The sequence below is a fragment of the Salvelinus sp. IW2-2015 genome, linkage group LG23 (genome assembly GCF_002910315.2).
Source record: "Salvelinus sp. IW2-2015 linkage group LG23, ASM291031v2, whole genome shotgun sequence".
Taxonomy (NCBI): Eukaryota; Metazoa; Chordata; class Actinopteri; order Salmoniformes; family Salmonidae; genus Salvelinus; species Salvelinus sp. IW2-2015.
The window spans coordinates 28,687,619-28,709,791 of record NC_036863.1 but is presented as its reverse complement, the minus strand read 5'-3'; the positions used below and the strand labels follow the sequence as shown (position 1 = coordinate 28,709,791).

Genomic DNA, 22,173 nt, shown 5'->3' with positions numbered 1-22,173 from the left:
CTCAGTGGTCAATGAATGCAGTCAGGTAGCGTCTCCTTACCTGACATTCATACTTCAGTCTCTGTTCCTTCTGGAAGGCCAGTGTGCTGGTCAGTACTGAGGATGTGTAGCGGAAACAGTGCTGCACTATGTGTTCATCCACCTCTGTGTGTCTGAAGGATGACAAACACACACACACACACACACACACTATTTTACAGTAAGACACACACAGATGCAGCTATCCATGCACACAGGCATACACTCACAGGCAGCAGTATGCATGCTTACGCTAACACACATAGATATATACCTGTCTGCTCCTTTTTTGTTGAAGGCACAGGCGAGGGCCACAACCTTGGTGGTGGCCCGACACTCAACAGGAACACACAGCATAGAGAGAACTTCAAATCCCAGAGTGCTGTTCAGCTGCTGGTGTTCCTCCTACAGTATCAGCCCAGAGAAGAAGGGAAAGGGGCAGAGATGTAGAGAACACAAGCATCAAAGACATCCAAACCTACTACTTACTGTAAGACTTCAAAACACCACAATACTGATCAGGAACATTTCAGTGTTCTTACTGGAGTGACGTCTTGCAGGGAGGTGCTCTTCCTCTTCTCCACAGCCTGACCAAGGTGGCCAAACGTCAGCTGGACCCCAGACAGATAGACAGGGTCAGGCTGAGTAAGGGGCAGCAGCAGGGGCACAGGTGGTAATGTCAGAGGGGAAGAAGGGCTGTGTTGTGTAACTTACTGGGAAACTGATCTCCGCCTTCAGAACCTTGTCTCCAACTACCTGAGGAATAACAAAGACATCCAACAAACTTGTTTTTGTTTGTTTATTTTTGCAACTTTTGCTTCATTTTAGAATATTGAATATTGTGTGTGTATGTGTACCTGACAGAACAGCTGTTGGTTATCCTCTGATACCAGAAGTAAACAGCAGCACAATGATTGAGTCTGCTCCTCCAGCTGTGAAAACAACAAACAATCAAACAATCAACCAGCTCTGATAATTCACAGTTTATTTTTGTGTGTAGACTCACATAACGAATTACTTTCAGTTGTAGAGAGGCAGCGTCCAGGTCATACAACTCTCCTATAGTAAGAAGGTGAAAGAATCAACATGAAGTCATTACTTTATATTATTTTATAATATATTCTTATCTATCATTATCCAATACTCAGCATTGATGTATCTACATTGGCAAGAAAAAGTATGTGAACCCTTTGGAATTACCTGGATTTCTGCATAAATTGGTCATCAAATTTGATCTGATCTTCATCTTAGTCACAACAATAGACAAACACAGTGTGCTTAAACTAATAACACACACATTATTGTATTTTTCTTGTCTATATTGAATACATCATTTAAACATTCACAGTGTAGGTTGGAAAAAGTATGTGAACCCCTAGKCTAATGACTTYTCCAAAAGCTAATTGGAGTCAGGAGTCAGCTAACCTGGAGTCCAATCAATGAGACGAGATTGGAGATGTTGGTTAGAGCTGCCCTGCCCTATAAAAAACACTCACAAAATTAGAGTTTTCAATTCCCAAGAAGCATTGCCTGATGTGAACCATGCCTCAAACAAAAGAGATCTCAGAAGACCTAAGATTAAGAATTGTTTTTGAATAAAGCTGGAAAGGGTTGCAAAAGTATCTCTAAAAGCCTTTATGTTCATGAGTCCACGGTAAGACAAATGTCTATAAATGGAGAAAGTTCAGCACTGTTGCTACTCTCCCTAGGAGTGGCCGTCCTGCAAAGATGACTGCAAAAGCACAGTGCAGAATGCTCAATGAGGTTGAGAAGAATCCTGGAGTGTCAGCTATAGACTTACAGAAATCTCTTGAACATGCTAACATCTCTGTTGATGAGTCTACGATACGTAAAACAGTAAACAGGAATAGTGTTCATGGGAGGACACCACGGAAGAATCCACTGCTGTCCAAAAAAAACATTGCTGCACTTCTGAAGTTCGGAAAGAGCACCTAGATGTTCCACAGCGCTTCGGTCAAAATATTCTGTGGACAGATTAAACTAAAGTTGAGTTGTTTGGAAGGAACACACAACCCGATGTGTGGAGAAAATAAGGCACRGCACACCAACATCAAAACCTCATCCCAACTGTAAAGTATGGTGGAGGGAGCATCATGGTTTGGGGCTGCCACAGGGCCTGGACAGCTTGCTATCATCGAAGGAAAGATGAATTCACAAGTTTATCAAGACATTTTGCAGGAGAATGTAAGGCTATCTGTCCGCCAATTGAAGCTCAACAGAAGTTGTGTGATGCAACAGGACAGTGGCCCAAAACACAGAAGTAAATCAACAACAGAATGGCTTCAACAGAAGACAATATGCCTTCTGGAGTGGCTCAGTCAGAGTCCTGACCTCAACACGATTTAAATTGCTGTGGCATGACCTCGAGAGCTGTTCACACCAGACATCCTAAGAATATTGCTGAACTGAAACAGTTTTGTAATGATGAATGGTCCAAAATTACTCCTGACCGTTGTGCAGGTCTGATCTGCAACTACAGAAAATGTTTGGTTGAGGTTAGTGCTGCCAAAGGAGGGTCCACCCTACACTGTGAATGTTTACACGGTGTGTTCAATAAAGACATGAAAACGTATAATTGTTTGTGTGTTATTAGTTTAAGCAGACTGTGTTTGTCTATTTTTGTGACTTAGATGAAGATCAGATCAAATTTTATGACCAATTTATGCAGATATACAGGTAATTCCAAATGGTTCACATACTTTTTCTTGCCACTGTATAGACAACAAAATACAGGTGCATGTCTCCCATCCCACTATCATACCGCAAAGCCTCAGGATCTGATGATCCAGTGCACTGTAGTCCACATCAGGTGTTGTCCTCCTGTTCAGGGATAGACATGGTGTCCTGTTGACCTCTGACCCCTGGGTGAGCCTTTGCCCCTGCAAAGCCTGGACTTTCTTACAGGCTATGGTGACCTGTGAGGGACAATCAGAGTTATACCAGCAAATGTCAGCTACATTCAGAGCAGGCCTGCTGTCCCCGAATGTGATCCCATGAAAGGACCAGTGGGTCTGGAGAAGGCATTACAGACTCACATGTTTCTCCAGGACATCAAGGCTTTGTTCCTGAGCTATAGTGGGCAGTGTACAGCAAACCTTTTAGAATAGAGAAGACACAGAGTTTTTAGAAAGTATTATCTTTCACACTGTAAGGCAGAGAGGTGAGAGGGTTCAGTGGAGAATGCTCACCAGGAGGAGGGCGGTAGCTACGCCTTGGTCCCGGTCCAGAATTGGAATGATCAACACTGGGGTGGAGGTGGAGAAGATGGAGAGAAAATTATAGAAAATGAGAGGGTGGAGAGGAGGGAAGTATTAGCCTGGAGGAGGACTGTGCACTGTTTTGAACTCTCTCAAATCGTTTCAAGTATATTTGCTGTTGTTCACGCTGCAACCCACACAGATACTGATACTGGGAGGTAGGCAGCCTAGAGGTTAGAGCATTGAACCAGTAACAGAACGCTTGCTCGTTCAAATCCCCAAGCCGACAATGTGAACAAATCTGTAGATGTGCCCTTTAGCAAGGCACKTAACCCTAATTGCTCCAGGGTCACCCTCTCAGAGAGTCTCTCAGGTAGATTTGGGATATGCAAAAAACATATTTTAAATTTACACGTGTGAAATAGGACAATTATAAGCACCCACCAAATTATTATGGCAGATAGACAAAAACAAACACACACCTCGTTTGTCCTGCTGCAGTGGTTCTGTTAGTCTCTCTCTCTGTTGCTCCTGCAGCTCTGAGCAAGGAAGGCCCTCACACTGTACTCTCCTCTGCTGGACAACCACATCCCTGAGAGAGACAAAGATTTTATTGATTGGTCACACTTTATTTGGATAGTCCGGATTTTCCATCTATAGATGCCCTACAGATGGTCATACTATCAGCAAACTATCTGTTGATGAGCAACTGCTTGATAATGTTACGGTTAGGTTTAGAATAAGTGTTACGGTAAGGGTTAAGTTTAGGTTTAGGATATGGGTGAAGGTTAGGATTAGAGCTAGGGTTAGGGTAAGTAGATAGCTCGTTGAAATGTTATTGATAGTCAAATAAAGTATTGCCAATTGATTTAAAGGGTAGGAAGCATGAGTTTTTACTCACCAAAGTAACAACACAGAGTGGTCAAAGACTTAGTAACTTAGTTGTAGTCACGATCTGGTTACCTATAACTACGTTTTTACATATTTATTAACTTATTTCTGGATATCTTCAGAACTACCCACAACGAACTATTTCTCAACGTCATATGGAGAACCGGTGCTACCTAGCTAGTTCCATCTGGCTAACGTTAGCTACTAGCCATGCTAGCATGTAATTACATTCCAAACCAAGTGTTGGGGCTAGTGAGCTGCTATGTACATCCACGCAGAAGAAAACATATAAATAATGCAAAAAACGGCATCTACTCTTCTCCTGTGCGTTTGGTAGTAGTAGTCGAGTGAGCAAGTAAGTGTTATAGGTTATTCCTTTGTCCGTAGCTAGTGTTCGTTTTCATTTCAGACCCAACAGCTTTTTTTAAAGTGCAACCCAACAGCTTTTTTAGAAGCTAAATATTCCAAGTAGGTGTGTTGTTGCTGGGTGCAGTAATGCCCACAAGGACAAGGTTATGACTCATTTGTGGCCCAAAAACAAGAAGCTAGCTTTGAAGTGGGACTAGTTTGTCCGGTTGAAGCGAGCGTATTGGAGTAAGGGAACCGGGGGCATGTCTACTGTATGTTGTACTTATTTCACCCCAGAGGATTTCGATGGCTATAACCAGTGGAAGACAGGATTCGGTAATGAGACTCCGACTGAAACCAGGTGCTACGCCGAGCGTGAATGTGAAGCCTGCAACCTGTTTCCTACCGACCTTCAGCAGTGATGGAGATAAACCGGGTAAGTTCATTGTGGTAAACCTCTAATATAGGTTATCTAGCTTGTCAACTTGTGACTGTGTTCCAAAAACATGTTGACACATTGCTGGGATTGAGACATGGGAGCCAGCTTGCCTAGTTAAATAACTTCAGCTAAAGTTATTTTTGACGATGGTTCTGTTGGTCAATGTCATTTCATTGGATTCCAAAAAATTGTCCCCTGAAAGTTGAGCGCCAAAAATTGTCCACCAAATTTGGTCAATATCATTGCATTGCATACCAAAAGTTGTCCGCCAAAAGTAGAGCAACTAAAATGTTCTGCCAAAATTGTCTGCCAAATTAGTATACCAAAAGTTGGCTGGCTATCTAGGTCAATTGGTAAGCTAGCTAGCTAATTCACTTTTAGCCAGTTAGGTAACAACCAAAGCCATCTAGATAATATAACATATTATTAGAGATATTTCCTATATTATAGAATATTGCTTGTATGTCATAAATGACAGGGAGTCTTTATAAAAAGACACCATGTGTTTGGCTGATATATTACATTACAAACAATGTCCCTAGAGGGAAAATGAAGACTAAATTATGACTGTCTGAAGTACAGGTCAACTGGGCACCACATCAGCCTGTTACCTGAGTTTCCCCTCCTTCTGTAGCTCATGAGGTGGTTCTTCACACCACAAGCATCCTGTCTCTGCATCTAATAGATAGACGTATACACTGTCCTATAAGAGAGAGGGGGGGAAGGCAGCCTGTTAATGAGGGGGTTCAAAACTACATGCACTCCCCTCCATATGTATTTTTGGACAGTAAAGCTAAAAACTCTGGTATTCTCATTCAAGATATAATGTTTCATATTAGACGACAGTAAAGAACGTCAGATTTTGTTTGAGGGTATTTTCATACATATCTGTTTTGAAAGCACTTTCTGTTTCTAGTCCCCCCATTTCAGGAAGTCTACAATTATTTGGACAAATTCACTTATAGTGTATTACATTTAGTCAAAAGTTTGTATTTAGTCCCATATTCCTTGCATGTAAYGACTACATCAAGCTTGTGACTCTACAAACTTGTTGGATGCATTTGTGGTTTGTTTTGTTTGTATTTTGGGTTACGTTTTGCCCAATAGGAACTGCATGATGAATAATGTCTTGTGCCATTTTGTAGTCAGTTTTATTGTGAGTAAGAATCGAATGTGTTTCTGAACACTTCTACATTCATGTGTATGCTACCATGAGTATGGATAATCACGAATGGGTTGTCAATAATGATGAGTGAGAAAAATGTTACAGAGGCACAAATATTATACCCCCCAAAAATGCTAACCTACCATGTTAGTGGTAATGGTGAGAGGTTAGCATATCTTGGGGGTATGATAAAATATACTAACCTACCCTGTTAGTGGTAATGGTGAGAGGTTAGCATATCTTGGGGGTATGATAAAATATACTAACCTACCCTGTTAGTGGTAATGGTGAGAGGTTAGCATGTTTTGGGGGTATGATATAAAATGCTAACCTACCCTGTTAATGGTAATGGTGAGAGGTTGGCATGTCTTGGGGGTATGATATAAAATGCTAACCTACCCTGTTAGTGGTAATGGTGAGAGGTTAGCTTGTAACATTCTGACTCATCATTATTCACTGTTCATTCTTAATTCTTCTTAATCATGGCATTATCATGATTCATTTAGTGTTCAGAAACATCTTATCTACTCACTTAGAAAAAAAATGACTCCGGTCATCATTCACCGTTCAGTTCCTATTGGGCAAAACATAATCCAAAACAAACCGCAAATGCATCCAACAAGTTTGTAGAGTCACAAGCTTGATGTAGTCATTGTGTGCAAGGAATATGGGACTAAATACTAAAGTTTTGACTACTTTAATACCCTGTAAGCACATTTTTCCAAATACTTATGACATGGGTGGAGTAGATACTGTACTTAAAGTACTTTCCTTTCTAAACAGTGAAACAGATATATGAACATACCCTGAAATAAAGGTGACATTCTGTACTGTTGTCTGATATTAAACATTTTATCTAAATTCCAAAATGTTGGTGTATAGAGCCAAAATAAAATAAAAATAGCTTCACCGTCCAAATACATATGGAGGGCAGTGTATGTATGCTTTAAGCAGGAGAAAATATGGTTGGAATATTTCTGACATTTTCTTCATTACTTGGTCAAACATGTAGAAGTGGATGGTATTTGGCCTGTTTTGTGTCATTCACTTGGTTTCCTGTTTCTCTGTAAGCCCTACCCCAGGGAGAATACAGTATGTTGGTGAGTAGGATAGAGACAGACTTTGGATATAAAACATGACGGAGACAGTAGAAACACACCACTTCAGAAAGGACAGCCTGGAGAGCCTTTCTGATGGCATCCCGCAGGGAAGAGGAGTCTGTGACTGAGGCCAGTCGGAGCAATGCATCCTGGGAAATAAAGTAAAGGGAAATAATCATTTATCATGGTGACTTTGATGCAAAGATACACAGAGGAGAAGGAGCAGGAATGGGCTCTGGATGTTACTCACACAGAACTGCCTCTCCAGTATCTCATATTCACTGGAGACACATGCACTGTAGAATACAGCCAGACCGACCGGTGCCACATACAACACACTCACTATTACAGCCATCAATGCTAAATATTAGGATATCTCTCAAAGGATGTAGCTGGGTCAATTCTCTAACTGTCAAACTGTTACTGGCAACCAAGCCCCTTCAGTGTCATAAATGTAAAAGATTTGGTCATGTGTCAAGGGAAGAATATTGTATGCCAGATGAAGGGAAATGCTGCAACTGTGGAGGTGAACATGAGCTTAAATTCTTTGAGTGCCTTGTTAGGGTGAGTGAGAATGAGGTGGCAAGGGTAAGGAGTGTCCAGCGTGTCTCCTATCCGGAGGCGGTGAGAAGATTGGAAGGAACGAGTGGCGGGGAAAAAGCAATGGTAGTAGAGCCACCAAGACCAGTGAAGGTTTCTCATAAACCGAGGGATAGTGAAATGATACATGTTAAAAAAGTGGACTTTGTATTATTTATTGCAGTGTTCATAATCTGTACAGCACAAGTGGAGAAGAAGTCGAAGTAAATAGGAATCATTGTGAATGCYGCTGAACATTTTTTGGGTCTTCAGGATTTCACAGCCGAGGCCGTGCAAGAAATCGTGTCCAAATCTAATTTATTGGTCACATACACGTGTTTAGCAGATGTATTGCGGGTGTAGCAAAATGCTTGGGCTTCTAGCTCCGACAATGCAGTAACATCTACAACTAATGTCTAACAGTTTTCAAACAAATACCCAAAATACACATAAATCTAAGTAAGGAATGGATTAAGAATATATATACATATACTGTATGTCAGAGCGGCATTGGACTAAGATAAATTGGCATAGTATAGAATACATATGAGATGAGTAATGCAAGATAAAGAGACATTATTAAAGTGGCTAGTGTTTCATTTCCTTAAAGTGGTCAGTGATTCCTAATCTATGTCTATAGGCAGCAGCCTCTGATGTGCTGGAGATGTCTGTTTAACAGTCAGTGGTGTAGTATAGAATACAATACAGTTTATACATATGAAATGGGTGATGCAATATGTAAACACAATTTAAAAGTGACTAAGATACCGTAGAATAGTGTGGAGTGCAGTTTATACATATGAGATGAGAAATGCTAGATAAGGAAACATTATTATAGTGGCTRKKRWYCCWYTYYTAAAGTGKYCAGTGATTCCTAATCTATGTCTATAGGCAGCCGCCTCTGATGTGCTAGTGATGGCTGTTTAGCAGTCTGACAGCCTTGAGATAGAAGCTGTTTTTCAGTCTCTCGATCCCAGCTTTGATGCACCTGTACTGACCTCGCCTTCTGGATGATAGAGGGGTGAACAGGCAGTGGCTCGGGTGGTTGATGTCCTTGAGAATCTTTTTGGCCTTCCTATGGCATCGGGTGCTGTAGGTGTCCAGGAGGGCGGGAAGTTTGCCCCCGGTGATGCGTTGTGCAGACCGCACCACCCTCTGGAGAGCCTTGCAGTTGCTTGCGGTGCAGTTGCTGTACCAGGCTGTGATACAGCCCGACAGGATGCTCTCAATTGTGCCTCTGTAAAAGTTAGTGAGGGTTTTAGGTGCTAAGCCAAATTTCTTTAGCCTCCTGAGGTTGAAGAGGCTTTTGCACCTTTTGCGCCTTCTTCCCCACACTATCTGTGTGGGTGGACCATTTCAGGTTGTCGGTGATGTGTACGCCGAGGAACTTGAAGATTTCCACCTTCTCCACTGCAGTCCCATCGATGTGGATAGGGGGGTGCCCCCTCTGCTGTTTCCTGAAGTCCATGATCATCTCCTTAGTTTTGTTGACGTTGAATGAGAGGTTATTTTCCTGGCACCACACTCCCAGAGCCCTCACCTCCTCCCTGTAGGCTGTCTCATCGTAGTTGGTAATCAAGCCTACTACTGTTGTGTCATCTGCAAACTTGATGATTGAGTTGGAGRCGTGCTTGGCCACGCTGTCATGGGTGAACAGGGAGTACAGGAGGGGGCTGAGCACGCACCCTTGTGGGGCCCCAGTGTTGAGGATCAGCGAGGAGGTGTTGTTTCCTACCTTTACCACCTGGGGGTGACCCGCCAGGAAGTCCAAGACCCAGTTGCACAGGGCGGGATTGAGACCCAGGGCCTTGAGCTTGATGATGAGCTTGGAGGGTACTATGGTGTTGAATGCTAAGCTATAGTCAATGAACAGCACTCTTACATCCCCCATAGTTAATGCCGTCTTTATTTTATTACTCATCGTTAATGCCGTCTTTATTTTATTACTCATCATTAATGCCGTTTGTGACTCATCGTTAATGCCGTCTTTTGTTTTCTTTGGTGTGCTTATCAATGCGCAAGCACCTTTTTTCCCCATGCCTATTGCTATGTTATGATTATTAAGTCATACAAAAGTGTTACATTATTTGAAGTTTAAAATGCATTCTGTCATGACTAAATGTGTAATGTGATACATTTTAACATTACTATTTTTTTACACACAAAAAACATTTAGTTAATAAAATATTTAATCAGTCATCTTCCTCAAATTATATTTTATTTTATTTATCTAGGCAAGTCAGTTAAGAACAAATTCTTATTTACAATGACAGCCTAGGAACACTGGGTTTACTGCCTTGTTCGGGGGCAGAACAACAGATTTTTACCTTGTCAACTTGGGGAGTCGATCCACCAACCTTTTGGTTACTGGCTCAACGCTCTAACCACTAGGCTACCTCCCCCACGGGGATGATGATGCAATATTTGCAAGAGGGAGGGAATCTGATTTCATTGGTCCTCGGCTCAGGTGAGCCACTTTCGTAACACTGGTTATTCCGAGTTGAACTCAGAGTTGACCAAAATTACCTTGCTAATTCCTTAAACCTGCTTCATAGAACACTCCTCTGGAGTTTGCTAAACGGCGCAGGCACTTGGATTAGAACCGGGTGCTATGGTCAGATGAGACAAAAATAAAGCTCTTTGGCCACGCACACCAGTGGTGGGTTTGAAAGAAGGATGCATATCAGAAAATAATCTCATATCTACTGTATAATATGGTGGTGGATCTTTGATGTTATGGGGCTGTTTTTCTCTTGTTAAGGTTAACGGCATGATGAACTATACCAAGTACCAGGACATTTTAGCCAAAAACCTGGTTGCCTCTATCAGGAGGCTGAAACTTGGTCGCAAGTGGATTTTCTAGCAAGACAATGACCCCAAGCACACAGCAAAATCCACCACGAAACCACAAAATCAACATGCAATAGCCATCTCAGTCTCCAGACTTGAACCCCATTGAAAACCTGTGATTTGAATTGCAGGGGGCAGTCTGTAAGTGCAGAATGAAGCATATCAAGGATCTGGAAAGACTCTATGTATGAATGGTCTAAGATCCCTCCCAATGTGTTCTTCAATCTCATAAAACATTATAGAAAAAGGCTAAGTGCTGCTATCCTCCCAAGGGGAGGATGCACAAAGTATTGAAAATGGGTGCCAATAATTTTGACATCTTTTTTAGATTTTATTTTTTTACTTTTGTATTAGTATAATATAATATAATTTTGTTTGAGCATACCATATAGCTCAGTATTTGTATTATTTGTCTTTTTTGCCATCTTTATGCCAATCATTTCTGTTGTGGCTGTATGTTCCCTTTCATTGCATTACCAAAGAACATGTGGCTTTATCCGTGCCTTCATAATTTTGCACAATTAAAATGGAAGCTGGTTTTAATATTCTTTTATAGCTATGTTTTTCAGTAATATCAACAACACTTTAATGTTCACACGCATAGGGAATGCACCTGGAGAGGGTCCCTGTTTTATAATGCATGATCATTTATTGATGAAGTTCATAAACTTGGACTTATATCAGCTCTCTGGGCCAGAAGAATATGGAACACCAAGAATGATTTAATATTTGTAGTGAAGTGATAATTCGTTTCAATCTTCCACATATACATACACACCACAGGAGGCTGCTGATGGGAGGAAGGCTCATAATAATGGCTGGAATGGAGTGAATGGAATGGTAGCAAACACATGGAAACTATGTGTTTGATGTGCTGGATACCATTCCATTAATTCCGTTTGAGCCAGTACTATGAGCCCATCCTCCCCAATTAAGGTGCAACCAGCCACCTGTGGTACAAACATACTTGCCACACAGGAAACCTCCACTTGCCTTAGTCTAAGTTACAAACAGGTCTGGAGAAACAACTTCATCATACACAGTGATCATCCTTAATCCCAGAAACCAGACTTCATGACGGGCCGCCCCCAGGTGGTGAGGGTAGGAAACAACATCTCCACCCCGCTGATCCTTAACCCTGGGGCCCCACAAGGGTGCGTTCTCAGCCCTCTCCTGTACTCCCTGTTCACCCATGACTGCATGGCCATGCACGTCTCCAACTCAATCATCAAGTTTGCAGACGACACTACAGTATTAGGCTTGATTGCCAACAACAACGAGACGGCCTACAGGGAGGAGGTGAGGGCCCTCGGAGTGTGGTGTAGGAAAATAACCTCTCAATGTCAGCAAAACAAAAGAGATGATCGTGGACTTCAGGAAACAGCAGAGGGAGCACCCCCCTATCCACATCGATGGGACAGCAGTGGAGAAGGTGGAAAGTTCCTCAGTACATATCACCGACAAACTACAATGGTCCACCCACACAGACAGCACCTCTTCAACCTCAGGAGGCTGAAAAAATGTGGCTTGTCACCAAAAGACCTCACTAACTTTTACAGGTGCATTATTGAGAGCATCCTGTCAGGCTGTATCACCGCCTGGTGCGGCAACTGCACCGCCCACAACCTCAGGGCTCTCCAGAAGGTGGTACGGTCTGCACAACGCATCAGCGGGGGCAAACTACCTGCCCTCCAGGACACCTACAACACCCGATGTCACAGGAAGGCAAAAAGATCATCAAGGACAATAACCACCCGAGCCACTGCCTGTTCACCCCACTTCCATCCAGAAGGCGAGGTCAGTACAGGTGCATCAAATCTGGGACAGAGAGATTGAAAAACAGCTTCTATCTCAAGGCGATCAGATTGTTAAACAGCCACCACTAGCACAGAGAAGCGGCTGCCTACCTACAGACTTGATATCATTGGCCACTTTAATAAATGGAACACTAGTCACTTTATTAATGCCACTTTAAGAATGTKTACATATCTCGCATTACTCATCTCATATGTATATACTTTATCATTCACTATCTATTCTTTACTATCTATTGCATCTTAGCCACTCTGTCACTGCTCATCCATATATTTAATACTTACATTGTAATATATTCTCATCCCATTCCTTTACTAGATTGTGTGTATTAGGTTTTGTTGTGGAATTGGTTAGATATTACCTGTTAGATACTGCTGCACTGTCGGATCTAGAAGCATAAGCATTTCGCTACACTCGCAATAACGCCTACTAACCATGTGTATGTGTCACGCCCTGACCTTAGAGATCCTGTTTATGTGTCTATTTTGGTTTGGTCAGGGTGTGAGTTGGGGTGGGTATTCAATATTCTATTATTTGTATTTCTATGTTTTGGCCGGGTAGGGTTCTCAATCAGGGACAGCTGTCTATCGTTGTCTCTGATTGAGAACCATACTTAGGTAGCCCTTTTTCCCACCTGTCTTTGTGGGAAGTTGTCTATGTTGTTGGCACTATAGCCTTTAGCTTCACGGTTGTTTTCTCGTTTGTTGTTTTGTTGGCGTAATTTTTTTAAATAAAAGAAAATGTACGCTCACCACGCTGCACCTTGGTCCTGTTCATTCAACAGCCGTGACAGTATGTGACCAATAAAAATTTTGAACAATTTTAAAAAGTGTATGGCGATTTGTTAGCTCAATTCGCTTAGCACATTTGCGAACTTAAAAGCTGTGATGTGAAAACATGAAGCTGACAGAAATCACAGTTTGTATTAATGAAAGCATGTGCTAAACACTTGAAAACAACATGTACCAACTTACAGACATATCTTTCCAAGGCCAAAACAGGAGCAGATGGGAAAGATGAAATCTAAATAAGAACGATCTAAATGAAAATCATTTCATTTTTTTTTTACCAATAGAATTGACCAAATAGGACTATCTTCTGTATACCACCCCTAACTTGTCACAATACAACTGATTGGTTCAAACGCATTAAGATGTAAAGAAATTTCCCAGATTGCCTTTTAACATCGCACACCTGTTAATTGAAATGCATTCCAGGTGACTACCTCATGAATCTGGTTGAGAAAATCTGGCCAAGTGAATCTGGCCAAGTGTGTGCAAAGCTGGCTACGTTAAAGAATCTCAAATATAAAATATATTTTGATTTGTTTAACACTTTTTTGGTTACTACATGATTCCATATGTGTTATTTCATAGTTTTGATGTCTTCACTATTATTCTACAATGTAGAAAATAGTAAAAAATAAAGAAAAACCCTTGAGTGAGTAGGTGTGTCAAAACCTTTGACTGGTAGTGTATATACGTATAATACATTTTACCTTATATTTCTTTGTTGTAAATGTTTTGGCGCCAAACTGGTGGCAGTTGTGAAAAACGTCTATATTTGGCAAAGTTAATTGAAAATAAGTTAATTGAAAATAATGCCATTGTTGATTAGATGCTATTTTCATTAATTAGGTTATTTTCTCTTGAACCATATGGTCAATTCAGTAGAATTATGAACACATAAATACTATATAAGAATACACTTTTTAAAAGTTATTCAAGTAGAAATTACCAAAGTTACCATAGATTACCCGTTAATTACCAAAATGACTGAAGATTCCAGTAACTTTAGTAAATTACCAGTAGCTTTGCAACCCTAAACCAGAGTGAGTTAAGGCACAGTGCATTCGGAAAGTATTCAGACCCCTTGACCTTTTCCACATTTTGTTATTTTACAGCCTTATTCTAAAATGGATTAAGTTAAAACATTTCCTCATCAATCTACATACAATACCCCATAATGACAAAACAAAGCAAACATTATTTACATAAGTATTCAGACCCTTTACTATGAGACTCGAAATTGAGCTCAGGTGCATCCTGTTTCTACAACTTGATTGGAGTCCACCTGTAGTAAATTCAATTGATTGGACATGATTTGAAAAGGCACACACCTGTCTATATAAGGTCCCACAGTTGACATTGCATGTCAGAGCAAAAACCAAGCCATGAGGTCAAAGGAATTGTCCGTAGAGCTCCAAGACAGGATTGTGTCGAGGCACAGATCTGGGAAAGGATACCAAAAAATGTCTGCAACATTGAAGGTCCCCAAGAACACAGTGGCCTCCATCATTCTTAAATGGAAGAAGTTTGGAACCACCAAGGCTCTTCCTAGAGCTGGCCACCCGTCAGTAATGCATCTGAATTCCCCCAGTAGGGTGGGTGTGTGGAGGGAGGGAGGGAGGATGTGGAGCGGAGCACCCATTGCGTCTGGAGTCATGTGTCTGCTGGGTGAATTGATCTATGCTAAAGGTCACAGTAACCTTACGGAGAATATAAGCACTGAGTAATCACATCACCTGCAAAGAATAGGCCTCCACCTACACTATATGGCAGGCCTCTGCTTTACAATACAGTCCTGCTTCAACTCCTGAGCTGCCTCATCTGAGGTAATTAACATCCGACTTTCGACCTGTGGCTACGCAGGCCAGCCTGGAGGTTACCTCTGTCCGAGTTTGAGCAGAATTGAAGTCTCTCTTCTGTCACTTCATAGGTAGCATAAACACTATCATTGCTGGAAAACAAATTTCAAATAATTTATGAAAGAGGTAGAGCGAACAAAAGCACTCCATCTCAACACTTTCATATCAAAGCCTAATCATATTTATTGACTGCTGCTACTAGAGCCAGAGTTGGCTGGTAGAGGTGTCGGATGAAACAATTATAACACAAGACCATGCAAGACCTACTGTGACGATTGAGTGAGCATTACCTTTTCTGATTACACACGTGCGTGCACACGCACACACACAGAGTAAATGAGTCCACTCAGTGTTTATCTTAAGACAGTGTTCAGACTTTGTCCTATAAACAGTAGCGATGTGTCTTGTAGTCTGCTCCCATTAGACTCCACTCTAGTAGGATAACACTGTATGGAATAGTATTCATACAAGTATTCCCGCTTTGGCCTCAGTGGACCTTTGTTCCCTGGGTCTGCTTTATGTTTGGTACTGTGTGTATAGAAATGTACATAAAATAGGTCACAGGTCAGGAGGTTGCTGCTATGAGATGTGTGAAGCAGGCTATGTATGATACGTTAATAAATGAGACACACTGAGACAAGACTGGGACACAGAACTAGGGCAGACTTCGGGGTGACAGAGGGATCCCACTTGTTAAAAAAGACTAAGTTGGGATGAGAGAGAGCCTGTCCAGTATTATACACATGGCTATGATATTATAATTTTACAGTTATTTGAGTGCATTACACCTATATCTAAATAGGCCATCAGGAGGATAAACAAGGGGACATTCACCATACTACAGTCTGCCTACGTAGGATACTAGCTTAATCCACTGGGAAGTTGTAAACCAGATGTATAGTGTATATGTGGTGAAAGACCTCTTTCATCACATACAGACAATAACAGTGGCACACAGACATGCCAAAACATCCCCACCATCCTCATTGGGAATGTCAACACTATGACTCTGGCCTGTATTCATTTGCTTGCCAGATGCACTCATCCCTGGACATCAAACACCTGTCTTTTACCCTTTGACAGGTAGCTTACACTCACAATCTGCTCTTTTCATCAGCCACAGTTTATTACACATAGCGTTATCTGCTGCTAATATGTCAGTGTTAATATGGGGTGTTGAGACCTTTGGTTCAGCCTTATGCCATTGGAGGACTGCCTGAAAGCACTGGGACTGAGCAATCTGAGGGTGTTCCTATAGAAATAGCATAGTAGTAAAAGCATAAGTAGCTCATTTGAATGGTTTTCAGCCTCATTCCATGTGAATAAAATATAGTTGTGAGAGAATGTACTGTGGATACATACAGAACCAGTCAAAAGTTTGGACACCTACTCCTTCAAGGGTTTTTCTTTATTTTTACTATTTTCTACATTGTAGAATAATAGTGGAAACATCAAAACTATGAAATAACACATATGTAATCATGTAGTAACCAAAAACGTGTTAAACAAATCAAAATATATTTTATATTTGAGATTTTTCAAAGTAGCCACCCTTTGCCTTGATGACAGCTTTGCACACTCTTGGCATTCTCTCAACCATCTTCACCTGGAATGCTTTTCCAACAGTCTTGAAGGAGTTCCCACATATGCTGAGCACTTGTTGGCTGCTTTTCCTTCACTCTGCGGTCCAATTCATCCCAAACCATCTCATTTGGGTTGAGGTCGGGTGATTGTGGAGACCAGGTAATCTGATGCAGCACTCCATCACTCTCCTTCTTGGTCAAATAGCCCTTACACAGCCTGGATGTGTGTTGGGTCATTGTCCTGTTGAAAAACAAATGATAGTCCCACTAAGCGCAAAACAGAGGGGATGGCGTATTGCTGTTGAATGCTGTGGTAGCCATGCTGGTTAAGTGTGCCTTGAATTCTAAATAAATCACTGACAGTGTCACCAGCAAAGCACCCCACGCCATCACCCCCCCCCCATTCTTTACAGTGGGAACCACACCTGCAGAGAACATCCATTCACCTACTCCGCGTCTCACAAAGACACAGTGGTTGGAACCAAAAATCTCAAGTTTGGACTCCTCAGACCAAAGGACAGATTTCCACCAGTCTAATGTCCATTGCTCGTGTTTCTTGGCCCAAGCAAGTCTTTTCTCCTTATTGGTGTTCTTTAGTAGTGGTTTCTTTGCAGCAATTCGACCATGAAGGCTTAATTCACAGTCTCCTCTGAACAGTTGATGTTGAGATGTGTCTGTTACTTGAACTATGTGAAGCATTTATTTGGGCTGCAATTTCTGAGGCTGGTAACTCTACTGATCTTATCCTCTGCAGCAGAGGTAACTCTGGGTCTTCCTCTCCTGTGACGGTCCTCATGAGAGCCAGTTTCATCATAGCGCTTGATGTTTTTTGCGAATGCACTTGAAGAAACTTTACAGTTTACGGATTGATTGACCTTCATGTCTTAAAGTAATGATGGACTGTCGTTTCTCTTTGCTTATTTGAGCTGTTTTTTCCAATATATGGACTTGGTCTTTTACCAAATAGGGCTATCTTCTGTATACCACCCCTACCTTATCACAACAAAAGTGATTGGCTCAAACACATTAATAAGTAAAGAAATTCCACAAATTACCTTTTAACAAGGCACACCTATTAATTGAAATGCATTCCAGGTGACTACCTCGTGAAGCTGGTTGAGAGAAGAGTGTGCCATGTGTGTGCAAGACTGTCATCTAGGCTAAAGGTGGCTACTTTGAAGAATCTGAAATAGAAATCATATTTTGATTTGTTGAACACTTTTTTGGTTACTACATGATTCCATATGTGTTATTTCATAGTTTTGATGTCTTCACTATTATTCCACAATATAGAAAATAGTAAAAATAAAGAAAAACCCTGGAATGTTTCGGTGTGTCCTAACCTTTGACTGGTACTGTATACTGTAAATATCAGTGCTCCAGTGATGCAGATTTAGGAACTTTATCTTAACAGGGAAGTCTGAATATATATAAACAAAGTTGTAGAGGGCTTAATGGGAAGACAGAAGAGAGATGTACACAGTGAGACAGGACATTAGAGTGCCTCTAGCCTCCACTGTAGTCAGAAAAACACTGTTTGTTGGTGTCTGTAAACAGCAGAGGGGTTTGAGGGTAAAGACCAGGGGTCTGACAGATGGTTGCTGATGTAAATTGATCCATATTGATTAGCAGCATGCTAGTTGTGACCCAGAAATACCTTCCCTATTTTTACCCTATTGCATGCGCACACAGTACGTCAGAGAACTGACAGTGACAGTCAAAAACACTGAGCGCTGTCCTCACCCTAACTGTGCTTTGACGAGCAGCTCAAATGCCAACACCAGCCTCCCAGCAGGCCTGTCTCCATCAGCAAACAAGGCTGTGGAGGATCTTAGTTAGAGCTGAGCATCACCCGCATAGAAAGGCACCCCACTGACAAGTGCTGTGTAGAGACAGCTACGCATCAGAGTTAAGAGTCCACTGTGGCATCACTAATGGGCAGAGACATCATGGGGCTCTATGGTCAACAACATCCCTGACTATCTCTGAAGCTGAGCTGCCTTGATGCCTTGCACAGACACATGCCTGCCTGCCTGCCTGTCTGTCAGTTTGCATAGAAGACCAACTGAAACTGTCAGAGGACTCATGGGAGGATGCTGTGGACATATTCAGCGATTACAGTGCTGAGTGGGAAGAAGACAAGTCGCTGATATAAGTTCTACACAAATAAAATGAAGTGCTTCGTAACACTAAAACTAGTGGCAAATGAGCTACCACCACCTTAAAGGAGATGAAACATAAACTTTGCTGGAGTATTTAAGCATACGGTTGTGAGGGTATTGGGAAAGATTTAAGGTGTACTGAAACATTCATCCTGAGGTGTTCTGAAACATGACATGGTGTTTGTAACCAAATAATCAAAAAATGTGCAGCACCTTGTCAGAGACTGGGAGCACGAACACTGAGAAGGTTGAAAACACTATTATGGCGTTTTGAGTTCTGTTTAGTGCAGAATTAGATCCCTTCTCTTTTGGTGCTCTTTCCTCTCTCTAAAGCTTCTAAACACTATTGTGGTGTTTTACATCCTGTCTAGTGCAGGAGTTTCCAAATACTGTAAATGAGAGTCACTTTTCTCAGTGTATATTCCCTGATCTTATATGGTGCATTTACAAACTCATCAGTAATTCCAAAAGGTCAAAAATGTTCATTATTATGCTCAAACAAAGGACAATGTATTCATTTGTTTTCACAAAACTAAGTTTGTCTAGAATAATAACTAATGAGTMCAAAATTACTTTTCAATAAATAATTTTGAAGCTTCAAATGCTTTATATTTCATTGGCAAATTATCAAATGAAAACATTAACAGGTATAAAATGTTTATATTGATAAAGTAAGACAGTTCAAAGATCTTTTTCAGTATAATAGCACAGAGGCTGTCCACTTACCTGGAAAAGAACAAGTACATTGATACATCTGTACAGAAAGCAGGCATTCCTCGTTCTCTGTTGCCTGACACATACTAGTATGATTTGGCACCAGATCCAAACAGCAAGAAGGACAAGAGAACCTCTATGTCATCTTCTCCCGACCTGGCCAATGCCTTGGCTCAGTTCCCATGAACTCCTCTGGGAATCCTTCAACTTTTCCACGTACCAGAACCCATCACTACACTGGTAAAGCCTATTTCCAAGACCTGCAATTGGTTTCAAAACACCTGACTTCACAACAACATGCCAGCGCTTGGAAGTGGGCATAATGGCAGCTGTACAATTTACCTCTGGCCTTCACTATGGCCATGAAGTCATCAATCAGGCATCGAGAGAGTGGCGCGGTGAGAGAACTAAGGAAGGCTCCGTCTCCCACCCATCCGAGCATACATGGATGACATGACTACACTGACCACCACCTGCAGCATGCACCAGGACGGCTACTTGCAAAACTGCGGATAACATCAAGTGGGCCCGGATGAAATCAAGCCAAGCAAATCTCGAAGCATCTCCATAGTCAAGGGACAGCTTAAAGATGTGAGCGTTCTGCATTGGAGATGAACCATACCAACGGTGTCTGAGCAACCCGTCAAGAGCCTGGGTAGATGGTACAACGAAACCTCCGGGATAAAGATCAAATGCAGCAAGTAAGACAGGACATCGCCGACGGTTGAGAACATCAACAAGACCCTACTGCCTGGAAGCTCAAGCTTTGGCTCACAGTTTGGACTTTTCCCCCGGGTATGATGGCCACTCACCGTCTATGAGTCCCAATAACAACAGTTGGGAATATGGAGCGAACCATTACCTCATACGTGAAGAAAATGGCTGGTCCACGATCCTGGGGAGTAACATCCGGCTCTCTATATGGAAAGGGTCTTGAACTACCTCTTACATAGTCTAACGGAGGACGTACAAGTGCTCTAGAAGTAAATGACTTAAAACTAATGAAGACTCAAAACCAGACATTAGCAAGCTGCACCTCCTCTACAAACGGACGAATGACATCATCCAAGCTGTGCACCAGCAACCATCAGCCCCCTGAAACACCAATACATTGTTGGGGAATACTCCAGCATGGAAGAGGAGGCTTTGGCCTGCAGCAAGCAAACCAACTTCCATAAGGCAACAACATCTGAACGCAGGAAGTCTGGCAGGAGGTGCGCAGACAGAGGAGACTGCAAGAATGTGCAAAGCTGTCTGTCTTGCTAAACAAAGGCAAATGGACGCGGGGGAAGGCCTGGAGAGGAGAAAGATCAACTGGATGAGCTTTGGCAAATTGGAGGCAAGCAACATCAGCTTCATCATAAGAGCTGTTATGATTGCATTCCATCACCAAAAAAAACCTACCATCAATGGCTATGCGAGACCTCCGACCTAGCCCCCTCTGCCCAGCTCCAGCGACTCTCCAGGCATATAATACAAGTTGCAAGAACCCAGCCTCTACCAAGGCCGTACACTGGATGGCACAATCAGTCCTCAACGAAGCTGGCTGCAGCACTTGAGAACCAAAGAGAGTGCCAACCCAATCATTTACCTCCAAAAACAAGCAATCCTGTCAAAACAACAACATTCATCCGGGAGGGACAGAAAAGGCCCAAGCATCCTCCTACAAAGCCAGAAACTGGACACCTAGGCATGGCCCGGGACTGGAAGATGCTTGTCGATATTGGCCAGCAACTCATTTTTCCACCTGAGATTGCTTCTACCAACCTTAGGCCAGACATGGTACTCTGGTCCCCTTCACGAAAGGCTGTGTACATCATAGAGCTCACAGTCCCGTGGGAAAACTCCGTTGAAGAGGCCTACGAGCGTAAGAAACTGCGTTACACAGAGTTGGCAGCAGACGCAACTCAGCGTGGCTGGAATGCAAAAGTCTGGCCAGTTGAAGTGGGATGCAGAGGATTCGTGGCTTCTTCCACCATCAGGTTGCTGAAAGAACTTGGAATCCATGGACAGGCTCTGCGGCAGACCGTCAGAGCAGTTTCTCAAGCAGCTGAAAGAGGCAGCCAGTGGATCTGGATCAAACGGAAGGACCCTTGCTGGGCTATAACTTCATGACCCCCCACCCCCACCTGAGAACCCAATTCAGATCCCCCTTGCATAGTCCCGTGGGAAATCTTAATTGGGCATGGGACACAAGCTAAGGCTTGATCACGCTTTAGCTGGCCACCTTTGATGAGGGTGTTTAGTGATTAAAGGCCGAAACACCCACTGATTCGAAGGCACACTACTGAGGATGTGTCCCAAAATTGACATCTTAACCCAGTCTAAGAAATAAACCTCCCATGCCACTCTGTCAACATCACGGCAAATCTCATGTGAGTGTATACCATCTATTGGCACAATGGACAGTTTTAACATCTCGTCCCGTGTTTTATGATTCTGTGATGTATTTATCATATTAATATTCTTTAAAAAAAAATACAGGCAATGACTGCTAGAAGTAACACTTATACAAAACKTGTACATAACTTCAGTCCAGGGCTCAATACGATCGCTCAATACAATCCACCAAATCAAATTGTATTGGTCACATACACATGTTGAGCAGATGTTATTGTGGGTGTAGCGAAATGCTTGTGTTTCT

The 22,173-nt window shown here is 42.2% G+C and overlaps 1 protein-coding gene across 1 annotated transcript in view; it reads right to left on the bottom strand.

Annotated features, from left to right (window-relative positions):
- Positions 1-22,173, bottom strand: part of LOC111951140 (cGMP-dependent 3',5'-cyclic phosphodiesterase-like) — a 41,830-nt gene that overhangs the window by 12,185 nt on the left and 7,472 nt on the right. Inside the window, exons 2-13 of the mRNA XM_023969171.2 lie at positions 7,239-7,328; positions 5,526-5,617; positions 3,719-3,828; positions 3,228-3,283; positions 3,075-3,134; positions 2,801-2,954; positions 1,025-1,077; positions 876-950; positions 733-774; positions 561-629; positions 293-423; positions 41-152 (exon numbers count right to left, since the gene is read on the bottom strand). Of these exons, the coding sequence (XP_023824939.1) occupies positions 41-152; positions 293-423; positions 561-629; positions 733-774; positions 876-950; positions 1,025-1,077; positions 2,801-2,954; positions 3,075-3,134; positions 3,228-3,283; positions 3,719-3,828; positions 5,526-5,617; positions 7,239-7,328 (1,044 nt within the window). The remainder of the gene's footprint in view (positions 1-40; positions 153-292; positions 424-560; positions 630-732; positions 775-875; positions 951-1,024; positions 1,078-2,800; positions 2,955-3,074; positions 3,135-3,227; positions 3,284-3,718; positions 3,829-5,525; positions 5,618-7,238; positions 7,329-22,173) is intronic.